We start from the raw sequence: 27,801 nt of genomic DNA, 5'->3' as shown, positions 1-27,801 counted from the left end.
GGGAAAATATCTGTTTTACATGTTTTATTAAAGGGATAAAAAAAATGATCATAGTACATGTATTTTACTGTAGGAATGTGAGACATGTACTCATAATCATATTTAATCGTGTAAATAAAAGTTCACAATTATACTGAATAGTGTAGATAAAAGTTCAGAAATAACTAACGAATATTCATTTTTCAGAAAATTATAATATTTTTATCTATAATAAAAATCCATTATTATCATAATATAATGAACTTTGCATGTACATGTATTTATGAAAAAATACAAAAAGAAAGATATTTTCAATGAACACATTTCTATGCTAAAAACGTGATGGCATATATAAATTGATGTTAAACAGTTTGTGAATAAATACTGATAATCATGCTTCTTCTATTTATTTTTTAAAGAAATATTTGAAAGACCATTGTAGGACTATGAGTCATTTTTCTTATTTCTGTTTATATATTTTCCAGCGATCCCTAAAACTCTGTTCTATGCAGAGTATACTTGTATCCTGTCCTTTTGTTAAACTGGATGAAGATGATAAGTCTGAGTTTTCATTAACCCATCCACTATTACTCAGAAAGTCTGCTAGCTGAATTCTCACATTACTTCCAAAAATTTCTAGTTCCACATAATTTGATCCATTTTTACATTCCAATCTTTCTGCTGCCTCTTCACCAACAAGAGTTGAGGGCAGTGAAAGCAGATCTTCTTTCCTTCCAAGCAGAATAGTTTTGACACGAGAATTTTTCGATGGCATGGTTGCAGTTGTACCTGTTCTCACTTCCACGATTTCTATGTAATGAACTTCAAAGTTTTCTTTCATTGCATGTTGTCGTGAAGATGTGATGCTGGTTATCAAGGGTTCAATTTGGTAAAAATCTGCCTCATTTTCCAGTAAATCATAATCAGAAAAGTGTTGTGGCAAGCAAAGTTTTCCAGACCTACAAAAATTCAGGATATATCTGAACATTTGTCCATCGCGGTCAATGAAGAAGTTTCCATCCTGATCCACTTTGGATGGGATATCACCTTTAAACATCGCTCCCAGCATTGAGTCTGGATACCTGACAAGGGTAGACCTTGTGGTAGTGTAAATATGTCCACCAACATTGAGTCTTATGATCTCTGATTCTTCCATAGTCTGCAGGCCAGTTTTTTCACTAAAAAAGAAAACAATAACGTATTGGGAAGAAAAAACACTTTATTTGAAATCTCAAGTTCTCTAAGATTATTAGGAAATATTTCTTTTTTAATATCGGGAGAATTTTTCTGATTTAAAAAAAAAATGACAAAAACTGAAAGAGCACGAGGGGAACAGTGGGGATTTCATCACACGGTGTTCTACTTGCAAGTCATTAATAAAAACGATGGATGGTGTTTTAAATATTTGCTAACTGTCCTGTAAATATCAATTACCTGGGAACACGCTTCTACACAAAGAAAACTGCACTGCATCAGCCTGAACGTGTACTGTAGTGTATGAAAAAGAAAACAGCTGTCAGTGTCAACCGGAAATCAAAAGGGGAAAACTAAAGAAAAAAATCTAACCCTATTCCGGAAAAATCAAGAGGTGCATGGATTGCAATATTCATTTTACACAAATGAAAAAAAAATAATCAAAGCATGCAACTTTGCAGTACTTCGTATACAAAAATTGAAATGAAAGCAATGGAGTTTCAGGATCACAGTCAGCTATTTTTTTCCCAATGAAAATGGATCTTGCAAATATACTAACCTTAATTGCTATATGAGTCTTTTGCAAAATTAAAATTCTGATTGTATTCAAATACTCCAAAGTTGAGATTAAAAAGATCCTGTTGATAATGAGTAGTTTTTGCAATCAACACTTCGAACAATCTGTCGGATGTCTCATCTTATGTAGGTACCAACTGCGGCCCAGTATTAGCAGACCTAGGCTTATATGAAGCAGAATTTATTTAGTACAGTTCTCCGTTTTCCTTGGACTTTCAGTAAGCATGGTAAGGCGTGGCATATCCCGACCAGTCTTTCATCCACTGTTGATATGTACATGGGATAGATATTCGGGCGAGTGCACGTAGCAATGATTTAATAAATGACAGTAGGCCTATTTCATATACAGCAAAGAGGGGCTTTAGTCATCTCATCGTTAATTGTTAACAACAATTTAAAGTTGCTGATATTGCTTAATTTTTCTAAATTTTAAAATTTTTTTTGAGAACTTCAGAGACGCTATTCATGTTGCATCGAAAATGCTACGTCCCACTGAAAGTCCAAGGATGACAGAGAATTGTACTGAACACCTCTTAATGAAAATAAGAATTAAGTTTCTTGCTGTAGCCTGCAATTCCAAATTTAGATTTATCAATTATCGATCATTCCTACTTTGATTCGTTGCATTGTTTTTTGCTTTTTTTTTTGTATGTTCTACCCCCCCCCCCTTTTCAATTTGCTTCCGACGGCTATGCATCTTTTTAAAATACTTGTAGTGCTAGTAACATTTTATCAGGACAACTCGCCCCAAGACAAGTCGCCCCAAAACACTTCTTAAGAAGGATATGGAGATAACGAACAGTGTTCAGTTTCAAAGGCCATAAAACAATACAAAATAACAACAGAGCAAACACGGATCCCCGAAACATCAGAGGTGGGATCAGGTGCCATGGAGGAGTGAGCATCCCCTGCCGACCGGTCACACCCGCCGTGTGCTCCTTGTCATGATCAGGAAATAACGGAAAAAAATCCGTCGTCAATTCAGAGTATAAATAATGGACTAACAATTGGTATGAAAAACATCAGTCAGCATTTGACTTAATGCTAAATTGTATTTGCTGACAAGGCAATCTGATTAAAATCAGATCCTTTGATCCGCTCACATGGATCGCTACACAAGGCCGTCGGCCCTCTGGCTGATATTGGTGTCTCGGGCTGATACAGGATGTGATATGGAAAAGGGTATGTATTATTCTCTATATAAATACATTTATAAAACATTCGCTCGGTGTTTACACCAGGCAAGGTCTGTATAATAGTGTAACGTAATCCAGAACAGTGTAACGTAATTCACACATAACATAATTACAGTTTTAACCTTAGATAATGACTAAAATGATTAATGCTGAGCCACAAAAGAAATTTTGGTGGTAGGTAAAGGCCAAAAAAGAGATAATTTGTTTAAAGAAACTACATAGAACACACTTAAATAAGAAAATTCTCCTTACTTTTAATGTTTTTTTCCCCAGATTGACACTTACAATCTGGTACGTGAATTACGTCACATTGTTTGTTTTATAAAACGGATTGATTTTTAACTAATCATTTATGTAATGTAATATTATTTCTCTATGTTTCAGGTATCAGTCATCCTTAGTTAGTTAAAGAGTTACTCAATGGATGATGGTTATCATTTATGACTGATACCAGTTCTACACAATTTGACAAAAAACAGGCCTCCAGAACAAGAAATTAACAGAAATAAATCAATTATTGACAATTTTGGTACAAAAGACGATCTATAATCCTCAACATGCCGACGTTAGAGTGCCCTGTAGGAAGGATGTGATTGGCAGTCCCAGGACCTGGATGAATCCTTTGCCGCAGCGATGACGGCAGCCCTCCAGATCCATGATAGAACTGTTCACCAGCCACAGGCCCAGTCAGCAGCTGCCGCAGCTCCCAAATTGAAGTTGGACCCACCCACCATAGCTGCTGGATGTGATCCAGACCAGTGGTCAGCGTTCACTCGACAATGGGAGATGTACAAAGTGGGCATGGCCATAGCGCAAAACGTCATACCCACTGCTCTGTTCTACTGCTGTGACTCAGACCTTCGGACCGACATCATGCGTGACCAACGAGGTAACATCACAGACATGCCAGAGGCAGACCTGATGAATGTCATTAAACGGCTTGCTGTAAAGGATGAGAGCACATTGGTACAACGCATTAAGCTCAGTAAGATGACACAAGCACCTGGTACCAGCATCAGAACGTTTTTAGCCAGTCTCCGAGGTCAGGCGTCACTCTGTCAGTACAAGGCCACATGCAAGGAGGAAGGATGTAACCACATTTATGACTACAGTGATGAGATCATAAAGGACAATCTGGTTAGAGGAATTGCAGACCCTGAAATTTTGTCTGTCCTGCTTGGTGAGCCTAAGACAGACAGAACCTTGGAAGAGACTGTTTCCTTCATAGCACAGAAGGAACAAGGCAAAGTTACACGGAGTGCAGTTGGAGACTCAGCCGGTGCAATGTCGACTACGACCCATAGCCAAAAATCAGTACAAGGACCTGGAGGCAAGTGCTGGGCATGTGGTGGCCCTGCCCACGGACAAAGAAACGATCGTCGAGCCAGACAAAGAAGTTGCGAGGCCTGGACATCTACATGTGCCAAGTGTAAAGTTAAGGGTCATTATACCAAGTCATGCAGCAAGTGTTCAACGTGTGGTGCCTGGGGACATCGTGATTCATCGTCAAGGGCTTGTACACAGGGACGAGGACAGAAACTCCGCAATCAGGGACCATCACAGGAACCGACGAAAGATGCTGACGACAAGTTTGGTTATGTCTACGACCAGCTATGTACCACATCAGAACAATATCAGAATACAGCACGTCTTGAACATCACATCTTCGAAGGAAAATGGATAGCTAGGCCGTCCAAACCTCATCCGATGCTACTGGTTAATATGACACTTTGGCCGAGGACCATGCGTCATTTGGACATCCCATCAAAGATGTTACAAGGCTCAAAACGATACAACTGACCATGGTAGCTGACACCGGATGCCAGAGTACGATTATCCCATTACAGACAGCCAACAACCTGGGAATTACCAGAAAGGACCTAATTTCAGTAAAGCTCGTTATGCGAGGTGCCATCAAAGAAAACCTTGGGGTTATTGGAGCAGTTGCAGTTGATGTGAAGGTCAGAGATGGTTCCAAATCTACACGCATATTATGTTATGTATCTGATGTCATGGAAAAAGCTTTCATCTGCAGGGAGGCACTGGTTTCTCTTGGAATAATTCATGCAGACTTCCCAAACCATCCCACAGACACATCAGAGAGTTTTGCTTCTGTAGAAGATGAGACTACCTGCTCCTGTCCCAAACGTCAGCCTAATCCACCTCCACTACCAACAACACTACCACCAGGCTTGGACGCTACTGAAAAAAATGTGGATGCATTAAAGGAATGGCTACTTGATTACTATGGTGCTACAACTTTTAATGTATGTGAACATCAACCTTTACCGCTGATGAACTGTGAGACCCTTAAGCTTCACATAGATCCTGATGCCAGACCATTTGCTGTTCACAATCCAGCACTGGTACCCATCCATTGGCTGGATAAAGTCTATGCTGACCTGGAGAGAGACGTAAGGATTGGAGTCTTGGAGAAAGTTAGCCAGAATACCCCTACAACTTGGTGTTCCAGGATGGTAGTTACAGGTAAAGCTGATGGTACGCCCAGAAGGACGGTAGATCTTCAACCACAAAACCGTCACTCCGTACGCCAGACCCATCATGTACCGAGTCCGTTTCATCTAGCAGACAGGGTACCTCAAGGTATGAAGAAGACTGTTACTGACGCTTGGAATGGATACCACTCTGTACCTATTCGAGAGGAGGACCGTCACTCTACCACTTTTATCACACCATGGGGACGGTACAGATACAAGGTAGCTCCACAGGGATTTATGGCCAGTGGAGATGCTTACAACCAACGATTTGATGCTGTCATTACGGACTTCAAGAACAAGGTCAAATGCGTGGATGACACTTGTATGTGGGCAGATTCTGTTAAAGCAGCATTCTTCCAGACGTGCGAATGGTTAGACCTCTGTGCTCGGAATGGTATTACCCTCAACCCGAAGAAGTTCCAGTTTGCTCAAGATATTGTAGATTTTGCTGGACTCACAATTACTCCTACAAATATACGACCAAGCACGAAGTTCCTAGATGCAATCAGCAACTTTCCAACACCATCCGACATTACCGGTGCAAGAGCATGGTTTGGATTGGTCAACCAAGGTGCCTACGCGTTTGCCATGACTAAACAGATGAAACCGTTCCGAGCTCTATTGAAACCATCTACACCGTTCCATTGGACGGATGAGCTAGATGAACTATTTACAAAGTCCAAAGAGGTCATTATCCAGGAGATGAAGGAAGGTGTTCGTCTGTTTGACCCAGCACGCATGACCTGTCTAGCCACAGACTGGTCCATTGATGGTATTGGCTTCTTCATGATGCAGAAGTATTGCAGCTGTGCCAGTAAGACCCCAGCATGCTGTAATGATGGATGGAAGCTTTGTTTGGTCGGCAGTAGATTCACCCACCCAGCAGAAAGTAGATACGCTCCAATCGAAGGCGAAGCCTTGGCTGTTGTGTACGCTCTCCACCAGACAAGATACTATGTGCTCGGATGCGAAGATCTCATTGTCGCTACTGACCATAAACCACTACTCCAGATATTGAACGACCGATCACTCACTGAGATAGATAACAGACGTCTCCTTAACCTGAAAGAAAAGACCCTTGGATACAAGTTAACAGTGGTTCGTGTACCTGGGAAGAAGAATCTTGGTCCGGATGCAGCTTCCAGACATCCAGCTTGCCCCCCAGTTCGACTGGTATTACCTGGTGATGCCACAGTAGACGAGTCTCTTGACAGTTGCTCTGCCAGTTGTCGTGATACACCCACCAGTTTTGGCCTATCTACTGAGGATCGAGATCAAGCTGATGATACCTCCACAGTTACTGCCGCTACGACTGCATTAAATGCCAACATCATGGTGGTAACTTGGGATATGGTACGTGAAGCCACAGCATCAGATCCTACGTACATTAGCCTGCTTCAGCAGATAGAAGAAGGGTTCCCAGAGGATTATAGGGATTTGCCACTGGAGTTGCGCCCATTTCATCGTTTTTCTGGCAGTCTATGCTCTGTTGATGGTGTGGTTCTCTCGGGACAGCATATAGTCATTCCTCCTGCCTTACGTAAACCAGTACTCAATGCACTTCATGCAGCACACCAAGGAGTCTCGTCGATGTGTGCCAGAGCCATGGACTCAGTGTATTGGCCAGATATCACAGTGGATATTGCCAGAACGAGGGACCAGTGTGGACATTGTCACCAGATGGCTAAGTCAAACCCCATGCAGCCACCTACTGATATAGTTCCTCCCGAATATCCTTTCCAGAAGATTTGCAGTGACTACTTCACCTACAACAGCAAGGATTATGTTGTCGTCGTGGACAGGTACTCCAACTGGCCCATGGTATACAGATCAGAGTCTGGAGCGGATGGACTGGTGAAGCGCCTTCGTGAGACGTTTGTCACATTTGGTATTCCAGAGGAATTAACATCAGATGGAGGTCCTCAGTATACAGCTGGAAAGACACAGGAATTCCTGAAAGCCTGGGGAGTCAGACATAGAATCTCATCTCATCAGTTGCAAATCCACATGCCAACTGCAGAGCTGAAGTTGCAGTGAAGATGGTAAAACGTATGCTTGCGGACAACATCACAGCCAATGGTTCCTTAGACGTGGATAAGTTTCAGAGGGCTTTACTTATATACAGGAACTCCATTGATCCAGAGACGAAGGCATCCCCAGCCATGATCCTGTTTGGTCGTCCGATCAGAGATGCCGTACCAATCGTAATGGGTAGATATTCGCCTCATGATACATGGAAGGAACTGATGTCGAGTAGAGAGTTAGTTCTTGCCTAAACGCCACTCAAGAGAGCATGAAAGATGGAATGAGCATACCCATCAGCTACCACCACTGCAGGTTGGAGACCATGTGTATATCCAAAATTTAATGGGCAACCACCCAAGGAGATGGGAACGTACGGGAGTTGTTGTTGAGGTCCGCCAATACCACCAGTATGTTGTACGTGTAGATGGCACAGGAAGGGTTACGCTAAGAAATCGCCAACATCTGAGGAAATTCACCCCGTTTAACAGCAATTCACCCAGCGTGATTGAAACAATGCTGAGAATGCCACAACCTTCAGAAAAGACTGTTATAGATGGTTCATCCTCGACTCAGAAAACATTGACTAAATCCATTGAAATGTAGCACACCACAACCTTCGCATGTGACTCCCAGGATGGATTGCCCTTCTGCTCCACCACCTGTTAACCATGGTTCACCTGCTACATCTGGAGAGGTCTCACCTGCGGTCATGACCCCAAAATCAACCGCTAAGTCACATTTATCGCCAAGACGACTATTGACGGACAAGGACGAAGTCGCTCCTCTGACAGAACATGAAGACAAACCGAAGGTCACACGTTTACCCCGCGCTCTGGCTCGTCTTCAGCCGCACAATGCAACTGGAAAGAAAGAGTTGTTGACGCCTGGAAGACCACGCCGCAATACTAGACAGGATTCTGCAGAGAATAACTGATTATTGGACAGTTCAATTGATCTTTAATTACTTGTGACTGAAGTACAGTTGTGATACGAAACATTCTTTAATTTGATATTTGACTTATACAGACCTTTTAAGTTTTATTAGTGCCTAAAAAACTTGTCCCTGGGGGAGGAGATAACTAATCATTTATGTAATGTAATATTATTTCTCTATGTTTCAGGTATCAGTCATCCTTAGTTAATTAAAGAGTTACTCAATGGATGATGGTTATCATTTAATTTTGAAATATAATTTAATGCTGAATTCCACCAAACTTAAGTGCGACGCCAGAAATCGTGTATATATGATGTTTAAATCATTTGTAATAAGTAGTCATTCTGCACTTTCAGCAATACAGCTTTTGATTTCATCTGGAAAATACCAAGGTGTGTGGAATATGATGTTTTACAATGATAACAATGTAGATATATATAAATATGATGTCTTTTGCAAAGATTTTGCAATATTTATAATCATTTTCTGTATTCTAATTTGTAACATGCTGTTGTTCAACCAATAATAATCATTATTTTTCATTTTATGGATGAATGTGAATTTCGTTACAAAGAAAGCAGTTTGCTCCTGTCTCAAAATAAACGTTTACTTTTAACTTGAGAGTGTTTAAATAAAAGGTATTCACATGCAAATACATACAAACTTCTTTGTTAATTTGAGTATGCGAGTCTAATCAAAGAAAAAATAAGATTTCATTTTCTCAAACTCCATATTCATAATTTTTCGTACATTAGCTATGTGTAAATATGGAATATTTTTGAATATATGGTAAATTTTCAATGCGCTGTGGTTTTTAATTGGATAGTTATTATATCTCTATCAAATACAACTACTTGAAATACCATTTTGAATCTACAATAGTAATTTATTTAAATTTTTTGATAACACCTTCACTAATAACGTAATTCACTGCTAAAACTACATTTTATTTGTTCCATATGTTTGCAGAATATAATACCTTTTTTCAAGAGCTATCATATGTGTTTTCTGATCATTCGAATATTGTTCTATCACAATTAAAACATTTCCTTTGTTTTCCAAGTTGAAAATCCTCAGCCGTTTTTTGAAACTGTTTGGGGCACTTTAACTGACTTTGAATGTGTAGTTTATCTTAGTGTAGTGTACTTATGTGCCAAGTTAGATTGAAATCACACCAAAACTGTAGGAGTAGCATTTTAAAAGCTTATCACAGAAATTTCTAATTTTAGTAACCAAGGGCAACACCATTCATCGAATTAAAAAAAAACGATATACAGAATTATTAATTTAGTATACATTATGTACATGTACTTGTGTGCCAAGTTATTGAAATCACACCAAAACTGTAGGAGGAATAGCATTTTGAGAGTATTTCACAGAAAGAAGATGGGCGAACAAGGCGGGCAGAATGCCTATGGCGTCAGATATTAAGAAATCATGCATTGTATTTAATATGTAAATTGAGTACCTCTAATTATTGAAATTTTTTTTCTGAGAGAGAAAAAATCTCGTACAAAAAATTTACTTTCATAAAATTATTAGATGGTATTCGTGGAATTCGAACCCTAGCAATAAAAATCCGACGTATCAATAGCATAGTGCTTTGAGACTAACGCGTTAACCACTATGCTACACCATTCATGATGATATGAGGCATTTAAATCATGTTTGTGATATGACACTCGACTTTATGGACTTGAAATATTTCTCGGAAAGATGCTAATGTTTTGTCATTAAAGTGTACTTTTAAGGTATAGTGGGTCTTCGCTCCATGTTTCTGAAAACCAAAAAATGTGTATTTTATTGCACACGTTTAGGATCCTCTTTCAAAAAAAATGGAGAGAAGACCCACCCATATTGAAAAAATGTGTTAAAGTATAAGAAAATGATCGTTTTTGTTCTTTTTAGTGTGTGTAAGCTTTTTCAAAGGCAAATATTTTCAGTCTTTGTGAGATTTTTGTAAATTGTAGAGATTTTACATAAAGTATACTTTAATATTAGATGAAATATCACTTAAAATTTGGATTTAATTGAGATTAAAATTTTTGACTTCTTATCTGTCGCACTATAGGCATTCTGCCCGCCTTATTCGCCCATCATCTTTCTATTTTTAGTAGCCACGGCAACACTGTACATCGAAATCAAAAACTGATAAACAGAATTATGTATTTTAGTGTAGTCTACTTGTTTGCCAAGTTATATTGAAATCACATTAAAACTGTAGGAGGATTAGCATTTTGAAAAATTGTTTACAGACAGACAGACAGACGGACGGACGCATTACTATCATATAAGCTCTTCCGATCTCTGACCAGTAGAAATAAAAATGTACCATTTTGTACCAAATGTTTGTTCTAGACAATTTTGAAGTTATTTTTATGCAAATCAAAACTCTCAGTCGGGAAATTATTTTATTTTCCTTTCCCATTTCACAGGAACCTGATAAATTAAAAAAATGTTAAAACTTCATGTGACATGTCGATAAAATTTTCAGTTCCCAGATTCCTGCCGAATGTCAATCAAAAACGCCCTCGTTTTTTGTTAATAATTACTGTTAATAATCATTCAATTCAGACACAAGAGGCAAAGAAATATTTACATCGGAACCAGTTGAAGCTTATGCATGTAGCAAGCACAAAAGCATAGGCGATATGATTACCGGTCTTGTAGAGTAGGCTTTCCCCCCTAAAATCTTTCCCCCGGGAAAACTGACTCTAGAGTAGACTCCCCCCCCCCCCCCTGGAAAACTGGCTCTAGAGTAGGATTTCCCCTAGCAAAACTGGCTCTAGAGTAGGATTTCCCCTACGGAAATCCCACACCAGAGTCAATTTTCCGTGGGGAAATCCTACTCTGTGTTGTAGTTATAGAGTGCGATTTTCCCCAGAGCCACCCCCCCCCCCTCCAATTAGATGATACAAATAAACCTTGAAAATTACAATTTAGGTCCTAGTTAAATAAGTAGAATGAAAATGAATTTTTAATTTTTTCATTAAAAGTTTCACGAAAATGGGATTTAAGGAGATGTTATATGACCAAAAAATTGTATAGATTAATAGGATGTTTACAGAGAGGTGAAGTTTATAATTTTTTAATATTTTAGAAATTTTATTATAGTTGTAATCATTTACAACCAAAATAGGTCCAAAAATATATACCAATCCAGATATCCATTTTTTTTTTTGTTTCATTATGTTTTGAGAATATTTACATTTCTTTTGAAATCTATATATTTTGGTTGAGATTCCATGATTTGCCTTACATCTCGTAAAAAAACATTAATTTACCTTTTAAAAATAAGTTTCTCGTTTGTCTTTTTTTTCTTCACAAAAACATTGCGGCTGTGGTTTATATTGACTCTATAACGATGGGGGAAATCCTACTCTGAGAGAGAAAGAGGGAGAAACTTGGCTCTGGTGTGAGATTTCCCACCGGAGGGGAAATCCTACTCTAGAGTACGATTTCCGGGGGGGGGGGGGAAGCTGGCTATGGGGGAAATACTACTCTATACAACACCGGTATTAGAGCACGTTTACCACAAGAATACACTGCTAAGGTGGGCCCCTGATGAGGCGAGCCTTAGGGCATTTAGCCGTTTTAAAACCACCGAAACACTCTTTACTATATTATGATGTATGAATTAAAAAAAAAAGGTCACAAAGTTTGGTTAAGAGTGTCGGGTCCTAATAAATTTCATGGACGAGTTTGGCTGATTGATGTCCTTTTTCTCACACCATGTCAATCAAAAACGCCCTCGTTTTTTGTTAATAATTATTGTGCATTTAATTTCATAATTTTAAAAACTTTTTCTTTCTACTTAGTAAGAAAATTAAGGAAATTTTGTTTACATTTTCTTTCGTCTTAGGCTAAGCAAAATTTAAACGAGAGGCCCATGGGCCACACATCGCTCACATGAGAAGCTTTGAATATTCGGTCCTTTACCAGATTTCCCCCTTGTATTACATATTGCAACCCCAGCCTGCTCCACTGATCATAATTTAGACATTTTGAAATCTACACTTACCCAGGATGCTTCCATGTGCACATAAGTTTCAGCTTTTCTGGCCCAGTGGTTCTTGAAAAGATTTTCAAAGATTTTTCTATATATTTCTGTGTAAAAATTTGATTCCCCATTGTGGCCCCGCCCTACCCCCGGGGAACATGATTTGAATAATTTAGAATCTACACTAACCCAGGATGCTTCCACATAACTTTCAGCTTTTCTGGCCCAGTGGTTCTTGAAAAGAAGATTTTCAAAGATTTTTTTCTATATATTTCTATGTAAAAGTTTGATTCCCCATTGTGGCCCCGCCCTACCCCCAGTAGGCATGATTTGAACAATTTAGAATCTACACTACTTTAGGATGCTTCCACATAAGTTTCAGCTTTTCTGGCCCAGTGGTTCTTGAGAGGATTTTTTATGACCCCACCTTATTTTTGTCTTTTCTTGATTATCTCCCCTTGTGAAGGGACTTGGCCCTTTATCTAACAAGAGGCCCAGGGGCCACATCGCTCACCTGAGCAATTGGCTAGAAAAAAGCACATATCAGATCAGAACTGAAAGTTACCTGGGGGGGGGGAGGGGGGTTGAATTTGAACCTCCCAGGGGGTCATGATGTGAACAAACTAGAATCTACACTACCTGAGGATGATTCCCTATAAATATCACTAAGCATGGCTTTGAAGCACTTGAAAAGAAGATTTAAAAAGGTTTCCCAATATATTCCTATGTAAAACTTTTATCGGTCATTTGGCCCCATCCTACCCCCGGGGGGTCATGATTTGAACAAATTTGAATCTACACAACCTGGGGATGATTCCACAGGAGTTTCATCTTTCCTGTCTCGATGATTCTTGAGAAGAAAATGTGTCTATATATTCCTATGTAAAACTTTGATCGGCCATTTTGGCCCCATCCTACCCCCGGGGGTCATGATTTGAACAAACTTGAATCTACACTACCTGAGGATAATTCCACATGAGTTTCATCTTTCCTGGCCCAGTGGTTCTTGAGAAGAAGATTTTTAAAGATTTGTCCTATATATTGATATGTAAAACTTTGATCGGCCATTTTGGCCCCACCCTACCCCCAGGGGTCATGATTTGAACAAATTTGAATCTACACTACCTGGGGATGATTCCACATGAGTTTCATCTTTCCTGGCCCAGTAGTTCTTGAGAAGAAGATTTTTAAAGATTTTTCCTATATATTCCTATGTAAAAATTTGATCGGCCATTTTGGCCCCACCCTACCCCCGGGGGTCATGATTTGAACAAATTTGAATCTTTACTACCTGAGGGTGATTCTACATGATTTTCATCTTTCCTGGCCCAGTGGTTCTTGAGAAGAAGATTTTTAAAGATTTTTTCCCATATATTTCTATGTAAAATTTTGATCGGCCATTTTGGCCCCATCCTACCCCCGGGGGTCATGATTTGAACAAACTTGAATCTACACTACCTGAGGATGATTCCACATGAGTTTCATCTTTCCTGGCCCAGTGGTTCTTGAGAAGAAGATTTTTTAACAATGCCATTATTTTTTCTCTAATTCATGATTATCTCCCCATTGGAAAAGGGCGTGGCCCTTCATTTGAACAAACTTGAATCCCCTTTACCCCAGGATACTTTGTAGCAAGTTTGGTTGAAATTGGCCCAGTGGTTCTTGAGAAGAAGATGAAAATGTGAAAAGTTTACGACAACAACGACGACATCGACGACGACGACAGACGACGGACAAATTTTGATCAGAAAAGCTCACTTGAGCCTTCGGCTCAGGTGAGCTAAAAATTTAATGTCCCCTTTATCCAAGGATGCTTTGTACCAAGTTTGGTCAAAATTGGCTCAGTGGTTCTTGAGAAGTCGAAAATGTGAAAAGTTTACACACGGACAGACAGACGATGGACAAAATGTGATCAGAAAAGCTCACTTGAGCCTTCGGCTCAGGTGAGCTAAAAATGACAACAGAGATTAGAGTCAAAAATCTTGACTAGTACTTCAGATCTAGAATGCTACGATTCCTTTAATTTGTGCTATAAAATTTGACCTTTTAATTTTATTTGTGATAGCACTGGAATTCCTGTAGTTATCATATGTGAAAAAAGTTTTTTTTTATAAGTATATAAGTATTTTATAACCGTTTATTCATATAAAATAAGCTACATATAAAGTAACAATAAAGTTTTAAAAAGGCAATTTTCAATTACTAGTAAGTATTGTCTTTATATGACGCCAAGCCGCGTAAAAACACACAGTGTAATATCAAATTAAACGAGTAATATCCACCGGATATAGCAACTCACATTTTAAAAATGTGTGGCGTTTCATGGCATTTTTTTTTTCAGTTTTATTCTCATATATCGAGTAAACAAAATACTGAGTTGAAAATCGATAATACATACATTGTACACTCCCCCCAAACAACAACAACAACAACAAACAAACAAGCAAACAAACAAAAACAAAACAGAAACATATCTTAACAACGATATAATTAACTCGTAATAACGAGATCTTTTCTCGTTATAACGAGATGATTTACTCGTTATTACGAGATAATTAACTCGTAATAACGAGATCTTTTCTCGTTATAACGAGATAATTAACTCGTTATAACGAGATCTTTTCTCGTAATCACGAGATAATTAACTCGTAATAACGAGATCTTTTCTTGTAATTACGAGATAATTAACTCGTAATAACGAGATCTTTTCTCGTTATTACGAGATAAAAAATTTTTTTACGTGGCCCTATTCGTCTTTCGTAATGGACAGATACATTCGAATAATAGATTTTGAAATCTCCGACTTACGGAAACGTATAACCGCCTCGTGTTGTTGTTTTAGAACACGATTTGATGATATAAAAATGTTGCCAAATACAATTACTTCAAGGTTTGGTGATTTGATTATGACAACAATCTCTGATGAATAACACTTTTCTGACATTTTTTGGACGACTAATACACTTTGATATATCCAAGGTGAATTTCTAAATGTTGCACTAAAATATTGTGTAAACATTATGCCGCTTAAATTAGATATCGCAGAAACTTGTGCAATATACTATATATGAAGATTTCACTTAGACGACTTGATTTAATCAAAGAGCAAAATTCAACAAAATTTGAACGACATGTAACATAAAATGTATGCAAGATACAAGAATTTATCAGTCCAATTTGGGCCCATGAAAGAGCAAAAAAGATTTACAAACAAAAGAAGGAGGAGGATCCAATTTATTGAACATTCATGATAATGAGAGCAATTAATAAAAATGTATGTAAGAGATATACTCAATATACATAAATGTATTGTATATGTTATAATTTAATTATAGTCAAAGGCAAGAAACGGGGGAAAAAGTACATTATACTAACAAGTGATCTAAGGATGCCAGGGTCTTCATTAGTCATGAGCCAATAAAATTGATTATCATAAGATAAAGACTGAAAATTTTTACATTTAATTTTACGAATATTTATGAGTTCAAGTGTTTGTACATTACGATGAGGACATACAAGGAGAAAATGAATTTCATCCTTAATATAACGTACTGCATTGAATTGATGTCTGATTTAAATAAAATAATTCAAATATTTATAGTATCCTTGCAGATTCTTCCCTAAATAATAAATCTCATGAATTTTGCTTCAAAGGACAGTCACTCTATTTGATAATACTTGTACTATTCAAACTATGATAACGAAATCTTTAATCATGTTCTTAGCTTGGAGACCATACGCAGAAATATATGCATCAAATATTTTCGTCTGATGTGATGTCATGCATTATTGAATATGACTTCAAACTATTAAAAATTCAAAATTAAAAGAGAAAGTTGTATATTTTCTTTGATAATTCAATGGAAAAAAATTGATCGTACGTCTGCACATACTCTTATGTATTTTTTAACATGATGTGTAGATTGATAAAATGAACGAAATGATTTGCATTTTGTCCTCTTTCTTTACGATAGATAACACACAAGCTCATTATAGTTAGTGCTGTCACAGGCACAACCCCCCCCCCTCTCAATCGTGCTTTGATTTATTTGATAAATTAAGATTTATAATATAATTTATACAAACATATATTATGAAGTTGTTCTTTGAGTACATTTAAAAAGCAAATATATAAACAATATATAAACAATTATAACACTGTAAAAACTGCTAATTTATTTTAAATTAATTCTGAGAAAAAAATCATTGAGACAGTGGTAAATTTAGATTTTTAAAAAAAAAATTAAATCAATTACGGAGAATGAAAATCAGGCCCGTAGCTACGTTTTTCAAAGAGTGGCTCGGGTCCTTAAAAAAGCACACACTCATACAATAGTTAATATTAATAAATCTGATGTTACAAGACGTTCTAATTTTGTTGAATTTTGCTCTTTGATTAAATCGAGTCGTCTAAGCGAAATCTTCATATATGTTATATTGCACTTATTTCTGCGATATTTAATTTTAGCGACATACTTTTTACACATTATTTTAGTGCAACATTTAGGAATTCAACTTGAATTTATCAAAGTGTATAAGTCGTCTAAAATATATCAGAAAAGTATTATAAATCAGAGATTGTTGTCGTAATTAAATCGCCAAACCTTGAAGTAATTGTATTTGACAACATTTTTATATCACAATACCGTGTTCTAAAACAACAACACGAGGCGGTTATACGTTTCCGTACCGACTAGATATCGACCTTAAAATATTGTTTTTAAATAGGTTTAATAATTATGCATGCATACAATAAATCTAATTTACCCTTAATGTAATTTCATAAAGCAAAGGCTCTAATCTGTTCATGTACTGACCAAACTTATCAATTTAGATCTATTCTATTATACATACATCTCAACGCACTTTTTAAACTCGCATGGTTTTTCGCACAAATTAAAGTCATATTGTTATCATGCAAAATAACAAGGCAACAAAACATACTTCAAAGTGATTAATAACTCAATTTTAATTTTAAATCACTTATTAAAACATAATTCACACATAATAATTTGCAGGATTTTGATATGCTCTTAATATGTTCTTGGATGATAGATTATCAGAGTTTCTAAAATTAATGTTTTTCATGGATTCTAGTAAAATTCAGCCGTGTTTGAATCCGTTCTTTTTAAAACAGTCCATTGTCTTAATGCAGCATTGTCATTTTTCGGCGATCTATCTCGACAAAAGAAGGACAAGTATGGAAAAGAAGAAAAATTCTTAGAAAAATACTCATCTAAAAAGTTTATTTAAAAATTTCAAATAAATGAAAACTTGCAATAATGATTTTACGAATATATACTTATGATATTAGATATTTAATACATATTAGATTATGCCTCGTGCAGAAGTTCGATTATACAGGGTTTTATTGCAAGAATAATGTGACCTTAATTTAGACGCTGTTGCAAGTTAGATGTGCATCAAATTGAAATATGTTTGAGAAATTCATTGAACAGCTGTTGATCGACAAACCAAATGTCAGGTTCTCATTTAATAATTTTTTTGAGCAAGGAGAATGTCATTATAAATACGTTCATGTACATGGTCCTGTTAAATTGTAAGGGAACGTTATAAATTGAAATTTGTTATGTATTCAATGGTGGAATGGGACATCTACAGTATTTAAACAGAAGTGTTTAATTACATTTATTTGATTTCTAACAATTACTAGTAATTGAAAATTGCCTTTTTAAAACTTTATTGTTACTTTATATGTAGCTTATTTTATATGAATAAACTGTTACAAAATACTTATATACTTATAAAAAAAAAACTTTTTTTCACATAACTGCAGGCATTCCAGTGCTATCACAAATAAAATTAAAAAGTCAAATTTTTGTCCTGTTAAATTGTAAGGGAACGTTATAAATTTAAATTTGTTATGTATTCAATGGTGGAATGGGACATCTACAGTATTTAAACAGAAGTGTTTAATTACATTTATTTGATTTCTAACAAATGTACGTTATTAATTTGTTTAAAAACATGTGAAAAGTTAAATCATATACATTATCAGATAAAATATTACCCTTTCCACTTCGTTTTGTAAACTTGCTTTAAAAAATATATTTTAAAAAATATCTGCTCGAAAATGACTATGTTTATCTGTTGTGCATGCAAGGGACATATTCTTCTTGTGTAAAAATATTGGCGTCACGTAGCAAACGTTATTTGCGACTAAAAAAAACGACTGTAAAGTTGACAAAAACTCAAAGTTTAACTACACGACTAGGATAAATCATGTGATTAAAACAATCTCATGGGTTGCAAAGGCTCGGGGATAGAAAACACACAACACGTTATATAAATTCATATACCATCGCAAACCATTAGAGATTCTATATTAATTTATTGCTTGGTAATAAAAAAGAGTATCAAAAATGACATTCCATACAAGTGCAGGTTCGATGGAGTTACTGTAAATGCATTGAAGAATTAATAAACAGCATATGATCTGCTTTGCTCCTTATTCTGATATTTCTTTTACTAATTTTATGAATTCCGTAGGTTCATCCATTTTACATTAAGAGAGAGTAGAACAGTGAAACGCACCATTTTTTAAAGATCTTTTCTCGTAATAACGAGATCTTTTCTCGTAATTACGAGATAATTAACTCGTAATAACGAGATCTTTTCTCGTTATAACGATATAATTAAGTCGTAATAACGAGATCTTTTCTCGTTATTACGAGATAATTAACTCGTAATAACTAGATCTTTTCTCGTAATTACGAGATAATTAACTCGTTATAACGAGATAATTAACTCGTAATTACGAGATAATTAACTCGTAATAACGAGATCTTTTCTCGTAATTACGAGATCTTTTCTCGTTATAACGAGATAATTAACTCGTAATTTCGAGATAATTAACTCATAATAACGAGATCTTTTCTCGTAATTACGAGATAATTAACTCGTAATAACGAGATCTTTTCTCGTTATTACTAGATCTTTTCTCGTAATAACGAGATAATTAACTCGTAATAACGAGATCTTTTCTCGTAATTACGAGATAAAAATATTTTTTGTGGCCCTATTCGTCTTTCGTAGTCCATGCAATGAATTCTTTAAATATTTTTCAAAAAAGTATTTAATGGCAACCAGAATAGTAAATATATTCATTTTAAAAAAATCTCGACATGTTCTAGCTTCTGTTTCTGAGATTTCAGCCCATTTCTTCAAACTTGTCGTACAATTTAATCAAGAAATATCATATACATGTGATAGAATATATTGCATATATTTAGTGATTTTTCCTGCATATTTTCCAAACTTCTCTATATATCTTTTTCTCGACAAAATCGCCTCTTGAGCTTGATTTTGAGAATGATAAATTACTATGTTCTTTTATCCACCCTTGCTTGCTGAGAAACTCGCCTATCTCTAATCTCAAACCACGTATACTGAGTGTCAGTCTACTGTAAAATGAACTGAGAATCTCTGGTGATTTTCCATAAGTGCTAATTCCTGGAATTGCCGTTAGATCAGTAGTCCTCCCATCTAACGTCGTAAATGCATCGAGAAGAGAACCACTGTAAAGTGAATGAAGATTCTCTTCCACAATTTCTATGTAATTGAACTCTTGACTTTCTTTCATTGCGTTCTGTCGTGAAGATGTGATGCTGGTTATCAAGGGTTCAATTTGGTAAAAATCAGCCTCATTTTCCAGTAAATCATAATCAGAAAATTGTTGTGGCAGGCAAAGTTTTCCAGATCTACAAAAATTCAGGATGTATCTGAACATTTGTCCATCTCGGTCAATGAAGAAGTTTCCATCCTGATCCACTTTGGATGGGATATCACCTTTAAACATCGCTCCCAGCATTGAGTCTGGATACCTAACAAGGGTAGACCTTGTGGTAGTGTAAATATGTCCACCAACATTGAGTCTTATGATCTCTGATTCTTCCATAGTTTGCAGGCCAGTTTTTTCACTAAAAAAGAAAACAATAGCGTATTTGGAAGAAAAAACACTTTATTTAAAATCTCAAGTTCTCTAAAATTATTAGGAAATCATTTTTTTTTTTAAATCAGGAGAATTTTTCTGATTAAAAAAAATGACAAAAACCGAAAAAGCACGAGGGAAACAGTGGGGATTTCATCACAAGGTGTTCCTTTACATGCAAGTCATTAATAAAAATGATGGATGGTGTCTTGAATATTTGCTAACTGTCCTGTAAATATTAATTACCTGGGAACACGCTTCTACACATAGAAAACTGCACTGTATCAGCCTGAACCTGTACTGTAGTGTATGAAAAAGAAGGAAACAGCTGTCAGTGTCAACCGGAAATCAAAAGGGGAAAACTAAGACATAAATTCTGACCCTATTCCGGAAAAATCAAGAGACATATGCATGGACTGGAATTTAAACAAAAACACATTTACTTGTCCCTTAATAGCTACAAGAAAGTTAGATAGAATGTTCTATCGTTAAAATGATATTTGTCCTACGGACCCGGTTTGTTGAGGGCTTGTACCGAGACACAGATTATTCTAACCATAGGCGCTTGGTTACAGGATGGTGTATTTTGTGTATTATGTATTTTTCTATGTGTGCCTGAATACCCTCATCGAAATAAAAATAAAAATTCGCCGAAATTAGCACGTTTTAAAAATGTCATATTTACTGTATATAAAAAGAGTATATAAGTTAATATAACATTTTTTAAAACGTGCTAATTTCGGCGATTTTTTATTTTTATTTCGATGAGTGTATTCAGGCACACATATAAAAATACATAATACACAAAATACACCATCCTGTAACCAAGCGCCTATGATTCTAACTACAAGAAACTTAGACTGCATAAATTTTTACATAAATAAAAAAAAAAATCATCAAAATATGCAACTTCTTGTCATCACAGTCAACTTTTTTCCCCAATAAAAATGGATCTCGCAAATTTACTTACCTGTCATGAGTCTTTTGCAAAATTAAAACTCTGATTGTATTCAAATTACTCCAAAGTTGAGATTAAAAATATTCGGTTGATAATAGGTACACGGTGTATATGCATAACGGACCCTTTTCGCTGAAACGGACCCTTTCAGCAGAATTAACGGATACTTTCTGCTAAATTTTCAAAACAACAATGGAGTCTTCGGCAAAAAAATGAGTTCATTAAGAGAAAGGAAAGGGTTAGTGAATGTAATTTTGCTTCCACGGAATATCAGCGATATTCATATACCTTAGTGAGCTATAGTTTATTGCCATGCAATTACCATTTTAGCTCATGAAACGTTTCAATTTGATCAAACAAGCGATCGCGCAGACGAATTAAGGCCCCTTTAAATGTTGATATTTGCGTGAAATCGTTTATATTATGATATAAAATGAACATTGTTGTCTTCTTGTGAATTTAAGAAACCCAGCAATGCTAATGAAGCTTAAAGCATCTCAGTAATTTTAATAAAAGCGGGACATGTAATTTTTGTTAAGGAAACGGCCCCTTTCTGACAGATGCATTTTCTGGCACCGGACCTTTTCAGATGCTATTAAGTTAAGCTATCATTTGAAAAAAAGTATTGCACAAATTACTAATTAGACCATTTATTTATAACTCCATTTTTAAATGTTTTATTTTATTGCTTTATTTGACTTCTGTCAACATCTCTTAATTATCCAGAGAAGTAAGTTCTTGAATCAAACTATACTTAAAATTGTCATAAACTTTCTATCCTTGCATTGTTGTTTGACTTTAAATAGAAGTGAAACATGTGCTTTTTTTAAAAAAAAATCTATTAATTTCTTTATAAGGCCATAGTGGCCCCCCTTTTTTCCTGAGAATAGTCTTTTACTGTAAATTTGTTTATTATGTAGTTTTATCTGATTGCTGTCCCTCTCACTTTTGTTGCTTTAGGGTTTATACACGCGCAAAGAACACATATACATGAAAGATAAAGTAAAGGTATACCGAAAATTCACAACTCAGAAAATCGTTGATAAGGACCTGTTTATTAAGAATACATTGAAGAAAAATATTTTACCAATATCAGGTTTTACGAGGGTTGTCCCGTAAAATCGTGGACAAAGCGTTTTTCTCGAAAAGTAATGGGCGCACTAAGCTGAAAATTTCAGTAAATGTTTATTTTTCATATTTAAGTGCATGATAATTTTTTTGATAAAATATAATTAAAAATAAAGATTTTATTATGCTTGAATGTGCACGGGGTATTGTCCTACGGCGCACGGACAAAAAAAAAAAAACATGATTTATTAAAGAATACACAAGTTTGAATTCAAAATAAAAGTTTTAAATACTTAAGATTTGGATTAAAATTATACTTATTCAATTCCACAATCAATTTTGTAGTCTTTGTAAAAATTCTAAGGCATTTGGTTAATTTTTGGCAGTTTCTCGAGCATTCGAAATGGGAAAGTGGTAAACACAACACACGAAAAATGGCGACGTTTTATGACGTTACGGCGCACGGGAGAGCAGTTCCGTTATAATTCGATGTAAAAGACTTGAAGTGACCATAGAAGAAAAAAAGATTATAAAAATATCACCATATCTTAACTATACAAATGAAATAGGAGTTTTCTTAGCGAAGTCTTTTTTGATGAGTCCCTGGGGAGTACAAAACATGCGGACAAACTCCTAATGTAATAGCAAAAGACGCGCTGTCACAGTAGACCGCCGGTATGAGATTTTCTATTAGTTGAATGATGATGAGAATATTGTCCGTAACTCACTGATAAATCTTCAGAAGATCGCATGAGGGTGCCAATTGGTTCTTCGACTGTTTATGGAGACTAAAGAATGTGTATCAATGAAATTCCTAAATCTAAGTCGGACGCATCCAATTTCATTTTTAGCAAAGATAAAACGTGGCGCTGTTTTAGACACTTTGACGTTTTAATCCATGCGCCGTAAGGTGATACAATACATGGCATAAAATCTCATAATTTGTTTATTTATGCATATATTTATCTGTAATTTGCTGTGTATATTACTAAAATATGTACTAAATAATATTGAAAATTTCAGAACGCTGTGATGTTTATTTTTTACACTAGACAACTTGTCCACGATTTTACGGGACAACCCTCGTATTTTATGTACAGTCATGTGAAAATGTGCCGACTTGATATCCGGGGTATGTGGCATTATTTTTAGGGGGGTTATAAAAAAAACAGATTAATAATGTAAGATGCCTATAAAGAAAAAGATACACTTGCACTTGCACTGAAAATAAAGTAAAAATAATAAAGAAATAGGATAAATTTTGAATACATTAACTTAAAAAGTAAGAAACTGCCCTACCCCATACTACATGTATTATGCCAAGTCTACTTTGGATCAACATTCAACAATTCATACTGGAAGTCATGTGAATTTAGTTTTGGTTTTTTTTTGGGGGGGATGAGTGTGAATTTAACATTTGATTCCGTCTTTTATCCTAAAAATGTCATGAATTGCGAGACAAATTGAAAAAAATGGAGGGTAGGTATAGCTGATGAAAAAAAAAATTTCTCAGAAAATGTCGATTTCAATGCCTAATTTCTTAAATCTATATACCAGATTACATAAAAAGTTATTGTTTCGATTTTTTGGAGGTTAAAAATGACTTCAGTTGGACTAATTATAGTCAGTTGATCCGGAGAGGTCAAGCATACAATATCTAAAGATGGCCAGAGTAATAGCTATATATAAGTAGTAGCATATAAAGTAACATCATTTGTATGTATAGTTTTTTTTTGTATACATAATTATACATTTTAATTTTTTAGCAAGAAAAATGTAATTCGCATTGAAATGATTCAAACAATTTACATTTCTTGATATACATAATCAAGAATATAATCTGTGAAATCTAACGAGTATTTGAACAGCCATCTATTCTGAAAGTGTTTGAGTTATATTGGGGGTATATAAACATTACTTTTTGTATCCAGTTTGTCAGTAGACTAAATAAAAATTTATAAATATACTAGAGTCTTTCATATGGAGTAACTGTCTACTATGAAATGCCATATACGACAGCCAACTGCTGACTGCCAACTGTCAGCTGCTTACTGCCAACTGCCACACATATTTGAATAAATTTTGTATTTGTATTGATATTTATATGAATTTTCACCAAAAAAAGGAAAAAAAGGCACGGATCCAGGACATTTTTTCCAAGGGAGTCACCCTGGTAAAATTGAATTGAATAAAATGACCAATATGTTTTATCTTATGTAATATTCAATAAATGCGGTTGATAAAGTACATTGTTTTAAATTTTTTTTATTTGTAAATGACTATTTTCTTCTTTTAATCTTTAAAGAAGCCCCCCCCCCCCCCGGAGACCTTTGAAGAGAGAATAATAATAAAAAAGATTTGTCGTTTCGCAGAGAAAGATGTTTTGAAAATAAATTTTCGTTGTCCATTATATTCTATAGTTAAAAATTTCTTCAAATTAAAGATGTATATCTCTGTGTGTTGTAATGTTTCACATGCATACATGTAGATGGGGGGGATTTAAAATTTGTTCAGTCATACGTTAAATAAACTAAACGAACAACCGGTATAACTGACCTTGGACCCCCCCCCCCCCAACCCACTTAGAAAACGCCGATCAAACATTTATATCTCTTTGTTTGTACAAATAAAATATGTTTTACATGCATAGATCTCGAAAGAGGGGTCCGGAAAACCCCTCTGAAATTTGTAAAGTTATTTAATGCACAAAATGAACCAACTAAAAGTTATTTAATTTATAAAATAAATCAACTAAAAGGGACCTTAGAACCCCCCCCCCCCCTCCCCAACCGAAAATGTGGATTCGTGTTAAGTTGGTATAAAAATGTCATACACATGAAGGTATGACGCATAAGAACCCCCTCTCCCTGGCCGAAATAAATTTTCACATTTAGGAAAGGACTAAAATACGTATTTTTTTCTTGTCAAGAAATTTCTGGGTTGGATTTTTTTTTTACCAGAGTGACGCTCTTGGAAAAAAAATGTCCTATAGATCCGCGCCTTTTTTTTTAATTTACATAAATATTGATATAAAAATAAATTTTATTCAAATATGTGTGGCAGTTGGCAGTAAGCAGCTGACAGGTGGCAGTAAGCAGTCAGCAGTTGGCAGTAAGCAGTTGGCTGTCGTATATGGCATTCCATAGTCTACAGATTTGGGATTCGATCAGGACAATAAAACAGAGAGGCTTAAGTTGAATGAGCGATGAGCTGAAAGTGCCCTTATTTAAAATCATAAAGTGTCCGTTACTTTTAAAACTTCGAACAAATTACTTATTTTAAATTTAAAACAGAGAGTAGACAAAAAAATAAATATTGAAATCTTTATCTCTAAATAAAATGCCCATATGCTACTTGTAACACCGCCAATTTATTAACAAATTCTGTCCAAAAGACTTGTCAATATTGATGAACCACTGGTTTACGACAGAAAAAAAAATGTTATTTAGCGGCCATCTCCGTAAAATGAAAACAAAACTGACTTTCACGTCCAAGATCAACGTTAGCCACATTCCATGGAATGTATAATTTACTGGTTTGCCAAAGATTTAAGTTTCAAAACACATGAATTCTTGAACATGTGTTGGTTTGAGGGTAGTTTTATCGGAAATTGTCCGTTGCTTTTATCGGAAAGTATCCGTTTCAACGAAAAGGGTCCGTTATACCTGTACACCGTGAGGTAGTTCTTGCCAAAACCCGGGTGTCTCATAGGTACCACCCATTATTAGCAGACCTAGGCTTATGAAGCAGAATTCATTTAGATCTAGTACAATTCTCTGTTATCCTATCTGGCATATCTCGACCAGTCTTTCATCCACAGGTACATTGGATAGAAATTCGGGCGAGTGTAGCAATGATAAATGACAGTATTTCATACAGCAAAGTGGTTGGGCTTTAGTCATCTCATCGTTAATTGTTAACAACAATTTAAAGTTTCTGATGTTGCTAAATTCTTAACCAATGAGAATTTCAGAGACGCTAATCATATAGCTTCGAAAATGCCACGTCTCACTGAAAGTCCAAGCTAGGATGACAGAGAATTGTACTAAACACCTCTTTATGAAAATAAGATGTTTCTTGCTGTACAGGTAGCCTTCAATTCAATTATCGATCAATTCTATTTTGATTTGTTGCATGTATTTTTTTTTTTACTCTAAATACTAGTAGTAGGCCTATTAGTAACATAGGCGTCGAAACCGGGTGCAGATAGACATTATATAGGCATATAAAATCGGGCATTACCTTTTTTGTTGGTATAGCCCCCCCCCCCCGCCCCCCACTTTCAGTTGGCCACCCACTTTCAAATTGCTTAAGCCTATGAGTAAAACATACTACGGAGTCTGACAGATATAAACGAACTTTTTTGCAGGGAATCTGTCTGTTTTGCAGAGAATCGGTTTATTCATGGTGATTTTCAGGAAATCAGCACAATATATCGGTTTACTTTTATACAGTGAAAAATCAGTAAAGGTATAATAAATTTGAATGTTTTACAAGAAAACGACGTTAGTGGAACTTTGCCTAACTATAAAAATATGATAAACGTGATGATTTTTTTTTCCATATCGTCATCTTTTCTTATTCACATGTAACAGCATGTTGCAAAATAGACCTACTCTTATTACCTGCATGTGGAGTTTTTAATTTCTTAAATGAAACAAACTACATGTTAATTGGTAATTTGACGAAACTAAGAAAACTGTCTCGTTTAGAGTCAATATTTTCATATAAATTGTTAGGCCATTTAAAAAAAACAACATTTTTTTCACGTTTTTTCCAATCGTGAAAAGGAGTACACAGCAGACGTAACTGGTCAACTCGGACCTGATCCCAGTTAAAGTTAAATTATAAATAGAGGTCCGTGTTTGTTCTGGTTTCAAACTGCATAGCTTGAGTCTTTCAATGGACTTTTGAGCTTGATTACTGTTTGTCATCTTCAAAAATTAATATAAATGCTACGTAAGGTACCATTTTGGGAGTAATATTACAGGATTTGATTACGTGACTAACTTCATGTCATATCCCAAGGAAACTCTAAAAATGATATCCCGGTGAAATTGAAATAAAAGATACCACAGAATCTGACACATCAGTTTCATATTTGGAGGACTTACAAGAAAACGCGTTGATTGGAACATAGCAACAAAGCTCTCTGAAATCGTCAACTTCCATTACTTATGCAGCAATGTACATTAATCACCTACATATGGGGCATGTATCGCCAAGTTGATTCGAAATGCAAGAGCATGCTTTACTAAAACGAGGTAACTAAGTACAGTGTATGATGTCTTTAAAGGTACTTGGACACAGATTTGAAGTTAATTTTTTCTCTATAATATTACGACTTATATATTTTAATAGCATTTCACACAAAAATTAATTAAAAATCTTATTTCATTTCCAAGTTATTAAAATTTTTATT

General features: G+C 35.5%; 2 protein-coding genes across 2 annotated transcripts; both read right to left on the bottom strand.

The window, feature by feature from the left end:
• Positions 1–329: 329 nt before the first annotated feature.
• LOC134275959 (BTB/POZ domain-containing protein KCTD6-like) lies at positions 330–1,496 on the bottom strand. The gene is made up of 2 exons (XM_062758240.1): positions 1,414–1,496; positions 330–1,157 (listed from the first exon to the last, which is right to left on the bottom strand). Exon 2 carries the CDS (start codon positions 1,133–1,135, stop codon positions 440–442), a length of 696 nt encoding a protein of 231 aa, XP_062614224.1. The 5' UTR covers positions 1,136–1,157; positions 1,414–1,496; the 3' UTR covers positions 330–439.
• Positions 1,497–19,479: 17,983 nt separating this feature from the next.
• On the bottom strand, positions 19,480–20,673 carry LOC134275960 (BTB/POZ domain-containing protein KCTD6-like). Its single transcript, XM_062758241.1, has 2 exons — positions 20,600–20,673; positions 19,480–20,342 (listed from the first exon to the last, which is right to left on the bottom strand). Exon 2 carries the CDS (start codon positions 20,318–20,320, stop codon positions 19,652–19,654), a length of 669 nt encoding a protein of 222 aa, XP_062614225.1. The 5' UTR covers positions 20,321–20,342; positions 20,600–20,673; the 3' UTR covers positions 19,480–19,651.
• Between the last annotated feature and the right edge of the window lie 7,128 nt (positions 20,674–27,801).

This window comes from Saccostrea cucullata, unplaced genomic scaffold (genome assembly GCF_032062105.1).
Source record: "Saccostrea cucullata isolate Sc308-1 unplaced genomic scaffold, CSIRO_AGI_Scuc_v1 ctg12400, whole genome shotgun sequence".
NCBI classification, from domain to species: Eukaryota; Metazoa; Mollusca; class Bivalvia; order Ostreida; family Ostreidae; genus Saccostrea; species Saccostrea cuccullata.
This window is presented reverse-complemented; position numbering and strand designations above follow the sequence as displayed.